This window comes from Cajanus cajan, chromosome 11, assembly GCF_000230855.2.
Source record: "Cajanus cajan strain Asha chromosome 11, NIPB_CcT2T_4, whole genome shotgun sequence".
Classification (NCBI taxonomy): Eukaryota; Viridiplantae; Streptophyta; class Magnoliopsida; order Fabales; family Fabaceae; genus Cajanus; species Cajanus cajan.
Genome location: NC_138527.1, coordinates 27,476,430 through 27,487,621, shown reverse-complemented (window position 1 = coordinate 27,487,621; position 11,192 = coordinate 27,476,430). Strand labels below are relative to the sequence as shown.

The 11,192-nt window shown below is 27.3% G+C and overlaps 1 protein-coding gene and 1 long non-coding RNA gene across 2 annotated transcripts; one reads left to right on the top strand and one right to left on the bottom strand.

The window, feature by feature from the left end:
- Nucleotides 1-363: 363 nt before the first annotated feature.
- LOC145953256 (uncharacterized) lies at nucleotides 364-2,049 on the bottom strand. The gene is made up of 3 exons (XR_014430805.1): nucleotides 1,958-2,049; nucleotides 934-1,005; nucleotides 364-673 (listed from the first exon to the last, which is right to left on the bottom strand). It is a non-coding gene; the product is annotated as an uncharacterized LOC145953256 (long non-coding RNA).
- Nucleotides 2,050-8,096: 6,047 nt separating this feature from the next.
- On the top strand, nucleotides 8,097-10,554 carry LOC109802159 (transcription factor MYB106-like). The gene is made up of 3 exons (XM_083066655.1): nucleotides 8,097-8,321; nucleotides 8,448-8,577; nucleotides 9,655-10,554. Exons 1-3 carry the CDS (start codon nucleotides 8,189-8,191, stop codon nucleotides 10,361-10,363), a joined length of 972 nt encoding a protein of 323 aa, XP_082922781.1. The 5' UTR covers nucleotides 8,097-8,188; the 3' UTR covers nucleotides 10,364-10,554.
- Nucleotides 10,555-11,192: the final 638 nt, after the last annotated feature.

The following is an 11,192-nucleotide window of genomic DNA, read 5'->3' as shown; positions in this document are numbered from 1 at the left end:
TGAGAGATATGTGAATCCGTCACAATTTGTGACGGATAAAATCCATCACTAACTAGGTTGAATCCCTCACAAACTGGGCGTCTTTGATGACTAAATTTGTGATGAATAATTGTGAAATCTGTCACAAACTGTTGCACTGAATGAAATCCATCGGTGATAAATAAAATCCGTCACAAATTGCAAATTATTTTTTCGTAAATTTGTAAAGAATATATTTTTCTCCTATAATTGTGATTAACAAATAATTTATTAATTAATCAAAAAAGTTGAATTTATTGTGTAATTGTTTAAAAAATTAACAAAATAAATAATTAAGAAAAATTTCTCAATTCTATAAAAACATGTAACTAAACACAAATATAAGAAAGTCAAGCATACCATAGATAAAAATAACACCAAATATAACAAAGTTTATAACTTTAGTTGATCCCTAATGTATGATAAGTATATAGTAAAACATAAACATAATAAATTATAAGTTTAAAGCATAGTAAACATAATAGTAAAAGATAATGCATCCCTAAACATCTATATCATGATCATCATCTAACTCATTATCATCAGATTGTACTGTGTCAGCATCATGTATAGGAGGTGGTTGGGGAGGACGAGAAGATTGAGAAAACATCTCCATAAATTGCTTCAGCTGCTCACGAACCAACCGAGACTCTTCCTGTGAAGCACGAATCAAATCTGCATGGCTTTGCAATTGTTCTTTTAATGATTTGTTTTCTTCGGACAAATTTGAAACAAGATTTTTCATTTGTTGATACTCAGGAGTTGAGATACCCTCTAAGAATGTAGAAGAATAAGATTTATACTTTCCAGCCTCTGAACCTAAACCAAATATTCTTCCTTTATCGTTCACAAAATAAAGTATTTCAGATTGAAGTTGAACACCCAAAAAAAATCAGTATAATAGTTTATATTTACCGTAACAGTTTCAACAGAATAATAGCCACGGTCCACGTAATCTCCCATAAACAAGTAATTTGTATCTGGACACTACCAACAAAAAATGATAACTAGAAATCAGTAAGTAGAAGAAAATAATGGTTCAATCAAGAAAAAATCCTATAAATAAAAACGCATCATAAATAAATAAAAAATATTCCAGGATAACTACATCCGAAATTAAAAATCAGATCAGACTGTTTGGTTAATCATACAGGTAAATAATCATCACCGATATAAATCCAAGTACAACCATCAATCCTTAAGAATATTCACATAAATTTAATGGTATGTTTGGTTTAGAAAATAATGTGAAAGAAAAGAAAAAGAAAGGATAGAAAAGAGAAGAAAATGGATTTTTTTTAGCTTGTTTGGTACAGGAAAATACAAGAGTAAAGAAAGATTAAAGTTTTCTTCCCTTTTATTTGGATGTGTAAAAAATGAAAAGAAAGAAACATCGATGTGTATGATATAAGTATCCAGAATCAAAGAAAACTAGAGGAACTTCTTTCTCTCCCTTTTCTTCTCAATTCTGAGAACCAAAAATAAAACAGGACCCATATTGATTTTTTATTTCATCTGTCAAAATGTATCAAACAATGGAAAAGATGAATTAGTGCCTGCTTTCAGTCTGCCCCCCCCCCCCCCTTTTCTCAAATTTTCCACGCAGTTTTCACTAAACAAAAAAAATGTGTAAATGCCAGTCGAGTATTTTTTACACAGGAAGAGAAACTTGAAAAGAAATTTTAAATGCATTGATGCTATCAAATTCCAAATTAAAATTCAGCATCTAGCAATTGGAATTTGAAAGGATTACACTATAATGAAATTTTAACTGAAAAGGGGTTTATGTGAAATAAGATAAACCTAATTTCACAATAGAACATCAAAGGTGCATGGAACTACCTAATTTTCCAAGTACTACTTAACACGTACATTTAAAACATAGGTAGTCAAGCCATCAAAAATTTAAAAAATACATGTTGAATATAAAACCAACTACCATAAAAAATACCCTTCCTCCAATGCGAAAAAGCTCTGCAAGATCATGGAATTGCCCATGAATATCACCACAAATTGTAACAGGACTTTTCACAGGCTAAAAATATATACTAAGTTATATTTATCAAATTATCAATTTATCTATAAATATACTAAAAATATTATTGATATTAATTTATTAGCAATATTAAATTATTAATAATATATAAATTTTATTTATTTAGTAACAATAAATATATATATATCATTTGTTACATTAATAAAAATTATAGTATATGTTAACTTAAATAAGCAAATAATTGTATATTTTAAATTATTATTATTATTATATATATATATATTAAAATTTTAAAATTATTAAATTTTTAATGGGAGAGATTCAAATTGCACAATTATGATTTTTGAGGGACTAAAATTGTTCAATTAAAAATTAAACAACTAAAATTGCACAATTACAATTCTTTAGGGACTAAAATTATCCAATTAAAATCTTAGGGATCAAAATTGCACAATTACAATACTTGAGGGATCAAAAATGTAATTAAGTCAAAATTAAATTAATATTCTTTTTTTTTTTTAATTTCACAAGTTTTTTTAAAATATTTTTAATGAATGTCTTAGTTTCTTATGTTCAAAATTGACAATTTTTTATTTAATTAAATGAATTTCATAATTTTTTCAATCCTTTAATGAAATAAAATATTTTTAATTTTATTATTTTTTAAAAAAAAATTTAACATATTTTCTTTAATTATGCATAATTCTTAAATATAAAAGTTTCATAAATAAAATTTAATATTTTGAGAGGGAATAATTTGTCACAAATTTTTTCACAAAATATTTTAACCTATTTGTGACGGAATTTTGAGAGGGAACAATCCGTCACTAAATTTTTTCATTTTAGTGACGAAATTTGTGACGGATTTTTTAGAGACGAAGTTCATTCCGTCACAAAATCCGTTACAAACATTTTTTTTTATTTAGTGATGAAATTTGTGACGGATTTTTAGAGACGAAAATTTTTCCGTCACAAAATCCGTCACAAATATTTTGTTTTTGATTCAGTGACGAAATTTGTGACGGATTTTTAGAGACGGAATATATTCCGTCACAAAATCCGTCACAAAAGTCAATAAATTCTTGTCCGTCACAAAACTTAAAATTCCTCACAAAATACGTCACTATTAGCGATGCTATTTTTTCCGTCACAAAATTCGTCATAAATATTAATTTTTCTAGTAGTGGTACCACATGTATATAGGGTTAAAAGTATGAGTTGTATGAGTCATTAAATAGTGATTTGTGGATGATTTTGAGTTTAATTGTGTTGAATGAAGTGTTATAAATATTTAGGATTAGATGACTTGTATTAATATAAGTTGTGGTTGTCAAATGTGTTAGTATGTTATCCATATGTCTTATATGTGCTATATATATATGTTTGAGATATATTCGCACTCCTCTTGTGTTTGCTTTGTTGCTTTTCTTGTTTGAGTTGAATATCATGTAAGAGTTTATTAAGTATATGAGAGTGATCATGTGGGAGAAAAAGCTTGATGGTTCTTTTTGATTTATGGGTCTTGTTATGATAATGTCATATCAAAGTTAAACAGTGTTATGTTATTTTCTTTATTACTTGGACTTAGCTTAGTTTTTATTATGTTTGTTATTTTACAGTTTGTAAAAGTTGGTTTGTAAAAGTTGGTTTGTGAACTTATATCCTATTTTTTTGTCTTTTTATTTTATGAGATTTTTATTTAAGACATATAAACCCTTTTACAATATAAAGAAAAAAGTTTGTTTTATATCATTTTTCTAAAAGAAACATAATTTTTTTTAATAATTTCATAATAAACGCTTTAGGAATAGAAATATGTCACATTTAACGAATAAAAAGATTAAAAAGTAATTATTTCAATTGAATATTATAAATGTCGTATTTTGCAACACAACTTATGCCTATGGTTATTTTCTATGTTAAAATAATTTTTTATGTAAAATTAAAAAAAATCATATTTTAAAACAAGTCTTCTATGTATTTTATTTCCACTAATTTATTTTATTCTCTTATAATATTCAATTTGCGGTTCTGAAACACGACTTTTACTTTTGAAATCATGTTTCACAAATGCAATTTACTAATTTTGATCAGTTTTAATAAAAAAAAAATTTATAAAAAAAAATACCCTACTTTTCTAAAAATGCCCCGACCTTGGCTCCTAATCCCCATGAAAAAGCATGTTTCACTTTCACTACGGTAAACAATAATGAATAGCAAAGAAGAGTAGTTACTGTTTAACTAATGCTGGTTGACAAATTTTTTCACTTTTTCTCTTAGAGAGTTGTTGGATAACATTTTTGTCATCAAATAAACAAACTTGGACCAAATGTATACAGAGAACTAGAAGGAATAGCTCTACCTGTTTCCCATCTACGAATAATTTACATCATGTAAGATAATAAAATTTTGAAACAAACCATTGTACTGTCTTTATGTTTGAGTTATTTTTCAATTTTCATGGACCACACTTGTCTTACACATGTATAAATGTTTGCCGACTTGCAATGCGGGGACACCATCGATGCCAATTACTGAGACTCATAGAAAACTGATTGATTAATACTGCAGTAGTCATAAATTCGGAAAGACGTGTGACAAAAAGAGAATTGAAAATCTCTTCTTTTTTTTTTCTTTTCATTTTTTATATTTTTTTATAGACCACAAGTATATTTTACTGTAAATAAAATTATTGTCTTTTTAATATTTTAAAAAGTTCAAAAGTCAAAATTTAGAGTCAGAAACAAATACAAATACCCCATGTTTTATATTTGAATTTTGATGTCATTGTAATTTCTATATTAAAAAAAAAAAAAAAACTCATGTCCTCCATAAAATAAGGTTAATTAATGGTCTTGTCTCTTGTGGATTAAATCTAGTAACTCTCTTTCATTAATGGAATCTACTGAAATCTTAGAGTATCCAGCCATCCATATCTAAAATAAATGCAGATTCAAAGTAGTCTGCCACGTGCAAGCATGCTTTGAGTATACTTCTGTATGTTTACAACTTTACATATCAGTATACAAGCAACAGTTAATTAGTGTTATCAATGAATAACATTTTTTCTTATAATTGAAGTTAAATAAATGTTTACCCGTCTAGCAAGACTTTAATCCCATGTCAATTTCTATTTCGTATTTGTTTAAGAATAAAAAAAATCCGCAAAATATAATTATTAAAATGGATTTTGATATTATTTAAAAATATAAGTTAGATTTTCTCAAACTTATAAATCAGGGTATAACCTATTTATATACTGATAGTCATATCATAGTCTATGTACAATCTCTGATGCACTTTATCGCATAGGTTTTTCTTTACCTTCAACAGAGTTTTGGGAGAACATGAGTGAATTACTATAAAAAGAAAGAAAGAAAAACTCATTTTTTTAAACCCTTGTTTTTTGATTTGCAGTGTGAATAAAACTTTTGTTTTAGCTCTTTTTTGAAAAAATGTTTTAGCTCTAATATTAGCAAATCTCTCGTTGTTAATATATAAATTGATTGTTATATATGATTCAATTTGTTTGTTTCTAAACTTCCCAAAGTATACCACATCAAGCACCTGAGTTATAAATTCCAATTTATTGTGTGATTGTTTATGGCCTTCATATCAAATCAATAACGGGTGTGAAACGATTGTTGAAAAAAGAAATATCCTTCATGCATAATGAAAATAAAAGAGTATACTACAACAAAATAGACTTTTAGTGGCATTTAATATGACTTTTAGTGGCAATAAAAATTGTTACAAAATCTTTTACCGGCATTTTCACATTAGCCATTGTATGCAGTGTCGCTAAAACATTTAGCGGCAATTATTTAAAATGCTGGTAAAAACTCTTAATGGTCGAAAAAAATGTATATTTTTTTGTGACATTTTTTACTTTCTAGTCGATGTGGGACTTGTAAGATGAGTACAATCTTTATCTCTAGTTGATGTGGGACTTGTAAGATGAGAGTTGTCTTTCTACTTATATATATTCTTTTTAATTACCTTATTTTTAGTTGATGTGAGACTTTAAGATGAAGGTTGTCTTCTAATTATATATATATATATATATATAGTCGACCCTCTTAAATTTAAGGATTATTGAGTTTGATAATAGTGATCAGTTATCTCATACTAATTTAGAATAATAAGTTATAGGTCTAACTCAATCCTACATAACAAACTTGTAAGGTGAGAGTTATTATTCATTTATATACTCTTTAATTATCTTATTTCTAGTCGATGTGGGACTAAAGTTTTCCTTAATAAATAATTGTCGCTAATAGAAAATTTTGGTGTAATATAAATATCTTTTTAGTAACCATTATATATTAGTCATTAATACTTTTATTAAATAATAAAACAAAGGCAATTAATTTATTGCCGGTAAATAATTGTCGGTAAAAATAAATTTTGTTGTAGTGTATGGACACACTAAGATAACTAACACAAATATAAATAACAATGACATTAAAATTAAAAAAATATATATATTATCTTGTAGTGATATATAATTTATAAATTAAAAAATACTTTTATCTACAATATATGTTGACATGTTTTAGTAAATATATTCTCATAATTGTTAAAAGTGTAAATATAGGCTATAATACTAATATATAATATATATTATTAAATTTTATTTAAAATTTATATTAAAATCATGTGTGAATATATATTAAATAGATTTATACTTATGTATATTATTTCTATAATGACATTTTGTATATATCACTATATGTAATATTTTTTTATAGTGAGACATGTAAGTGCACTTCGTGTCTAACTACGTCAATGAAACATGATCTTAATAAATATTCATTATCTCAAATTATATTTTAAGAGCATCAACAATATTAATATCTTACGGTATATTGTGTTTAAGTAACCTGTGTCTTATATTTTTTGATTGGAGTTGACTAATTACATGACACAAAGTGTATCTTATAAAAGGTACATAACTTATGAATAAAAAATCATTTATACATCATTAAATTAAATTGAGTAAAAGAGGGGGAAAACTAGTAAATCATATCCAGGAAAAAGATCAATAAGGATTGCGTAAAATTTTACCATTTGAGTTAAAATGTAGCCAGTTGCTTAGATATGATTTGACAACGTAAGACCTAATAAAGTAAAATGAGATACATAATTAAGCAACATACATCATAGGTGCTCTAAGTTTTGTGGACAATCTTGAGAAACCTCTCATTACATGTTGAAAAATTCTCTCCATTACAAAACTCCATCTCCTTTACAAAACATAGTGATGTGATTTGCAAGATTTAAAGATATGAATGTTGTGATTGACATGCTTCCTTTATTGTTATTCCTCGTGACATAAATTAAGTTGACCATATTTTGACAGGATGAGGCTATAAAAATAATCTAAATAATGTTAGATGAAGGAATCCTCCAAATTTTACTTATGTGCAGTGGGAATATATATTAGATTTATGGTATAGTTTCTGTTACTTGTCTTCTTTTTTTTTTTTCCATTACAAAAAAAAAATAAAAACTATATCTCATATAGGGTGCGGTGACCTCTCTCATTCTCTCTCTCTCTATTGGGGGGTGAGTGGTGTCTATTCTTTCCTATCACAATATCTCTCATTTTATAGTAGAGATTCAAGACTATTTTCATCTAAAAAACCATAATAGAGATTCAATATTATTTTCATAAATGTCATACTTCTTCACTTACATGATAGTCATTCACCACCTCATAAAATATATCTCTTAATTTTTCATTTCATTCATTTATTTGGAAATAATAATTGTTTTGGTGACAGAAATATCACCTGTGCTTAGGAAAACGTATGATGGTGGTCTTGATGAAAGAGCGGGTGACAGATAAATAAATAAATGTATAAAGCAAGGTTTTCATAGAAAAAATATTTATAATTATTGGTATCAAACTAAAATGACCTACTAGTGTACTATACCACCGTACCGTTCTTATATTTCATAAGGAAAATATTTATGATTAATATTAAGGTATCAATGCCCTACTACCACCCTACCCTTTATGATTAATATTCAGGTATCAATGCCCTACTACCACCGTACCCTTCCCATTTATAAGTTTTATATATAGGTTTAACTGTTGGACTGCTAGGTGCTGCACAAGAACAAGCACAAGGTCTGATTGCTGTTTTCTTATTAGTTTTTCTTTTAAAAATGGGAAGGATGGCATGCTGTGAGAAGGTAGGGTTGAAGAAAGGACCATGGACACCTGAAGAAGACAAGAAGCTTATGTCTTATGTTGAAAAACATGGTCACGGAAACTGGCGTTCAGTTCCTGCCAAAGCGGGTAATACAACGTCTCCATACCTTAGTTTTAATCTCTTGTGAGTCTACATGTTCTTGAACCATCGAGGAACCAAACTTAATTTAATTCCTAATTTTATTTATATATGCTACAAACATTTATATATAGGTCTTCTAAGATGTGGGAAGAGTTGCAGATTGAGGTGGATTAACTACCTCAAACCTGATATAAAACGAGGAAACTTCACATTTGAAGAAGATTGTACCATTATTCGACTCCATGCTCTTCTTGGAAACAAGTGAGGTTTCTGCTTTGAAATTTTCTATATATGGTTAATAATATGAATGCATATTATTTCATGTTTTTTTTTTTTTCAAGAGTCACTTTTACGTACGCTTTTCAGAAATGGATAATTATTTTCCCACTCATATTCTCTACATTTTTCCCCACTTAAAAATATGCAAAGAAATTATAGAGAAATGTGATAAGATAAATAGTATTATAAAAAAAATAAGAGGATAAAAAACTATTTATCAACCATCATAGACGGATCAATGGGGTAAATTGGGGCCTCCCCCTCCCTCCCTATGGACTCCTAAAATTTTGTTTACAATAAAGTATATTATATATCAAATATGTGATTATATTAAAAAGATGAATTAAAAAATTATACTTATTTTATATTATTGATGATTTTATGATTTAAAAGAATGATATTCATAAGTTAGATAAATAACATGATGTATTTCACACTTTATGATTTAATATTTATTTAAATTTATTATTAAAAATTTAATATTTAACTATTTTATATAGAGAGAGATTAGGATCTATTGACACTAGATTATCAAATTAATGAAATGATATATTTAAGAGTATTTTATAAAAAACTTAATCGATTCAAATATTTGTATTTGATGATGTTATATTTATATAATCATATATATCAAATTTCAAATGATTTATATCCTTCTAAATTTGTTATCTACCAATAATATTTAAATATACAAAATTTTATATTAATCCAAGATGATTTGATATTTTATTCTTGTAGAACAAAAATTGACGTAATATATACATTTCAAAATATACTAAAATATGAACACTTTGATTATTTTCAAGTTATTGTTCAATTTTAACAAAATTTGATATAACCATATGAAATGATATGAACTTTTAATCTAACGGTTAAATTTACAAAATTTAAATTTAATATAAAGTTATTAAATAATATAATATTTAGTAAAAGTTACACCGGTATTATTATAACTTTCATATATATATATATATATATATATATATATATATATATAATTATCCGATTAAGTTATATGAGAAAGTAACTTTTAATTAATTATATATTTTGCATATGTAGATGGTCAACCATAGCATCTCACTTGCCCAAAAGAACAGACAATGAGATCAAGAATTATTGGAACACCAACATCAAGAAAAGGCTTATTAGAATGGGCTTAGATCCCATTACTCACAAACCAAAAGCCAACACCTTCGAAAACTGTGGTGGTGAACAATCTAAGGAAGCTATCAATATGAATCACATTACACAATGGGAGAGTGTTAGACTTGAAGCTGAAGCCAGAGAATCTACATTGCATGTTGGATCTAGCTTCTTCCATTCTCCACAGCTAATATTAAGCAAATTTCCCACTCAACCTCAAAGTTCACCAGATTCCCTATCAACCAAACATAACACCACAAACACAATGCATAGCATGTATGCCCTCATGCTTGCCACAGATCCTTGCCTTCCATCACCAATATCTACGTTGACCTTTCCAAAGTTACCTATCCCTACAAATGTGACACAATTCACCAACTCCAAAAGCTCACTCTCATCATGTAAGGGTGGTGATGATAATGTCATAGAAACTAGTAATCATAATCAAAAGATAATAACAGAAGACTGGGTGTCAAGCTTGCAAGATGACGACATTATGGTGGTTGTGGATGCAATACTTAGAACAGAAAGATGTGAGAGTATTGAAGAGTTGTTAAACGGGTCCACTACCATGGAAGGTCTAATTAATGATTCAATTGAAAGTGATAGAAGCGTAGGGAAATAGAAAGTGCAATAGTATGCGTTCCTTCCTTGCTAAAGGAATTTAATTATGTAATATATTTATTCATGTCGCCTATCACCATTGTACTCCTAGCTAGGTAGCTGTCCTTATCTACTTAATTTCATGGTACGTAAGCCATGTAATGAAGTATCACTATCCATTGTTTTCAATCAATCTATTTCCTATCCCATTTTTGCTTAGTGCAGATTTAACTGTATTCCTGAGAAAAACTTTACGTGCTGAGTGCTGACAAATTCTGTTCCCTTTCCCGTTTTCTTTGGATGCATTAATAGTGGTGAGAATTTGATGACCGGTCTGATCTCATGATCCTATACAATCATGGTTCTACTTAATGTCTTAATCTTCATGTAACTGTTGCTAATTATTTTTCTTAATTTCTAAAATGAAAATATGTATTATATAAACATTTATTAGGACCAGAGAGACTGACTTAATAGTATTAGACTATCTATAGTTTCTTTTTCATCGATGTGATTATGAAGTCCCATTTTTTCTTCTTTAAATTTCTTTTATTTTTCAATTAAAATCTGTCAATTTTGTTCTCGAGTCGCAGTGTTTTTCATCTTCTTTTACTTTCTTCGTTATCTTTTTATTTTTATTTTTTATATATATATGATCAAAATGTTCAATTACAAATTACAACTTAGCTTTTATACATTTATCGTAAATGTAATATTCTGTTACTGTCAATATTAATTTTTAACCTGTTTATTATAACTTATTTCTTTTCTTAAACAAGTTACAGTGTTTTGTCTTTAAGGTACCTAATTCGTGGGAATAAACGTACAAGTTTGATTCAATTAAGTTATGT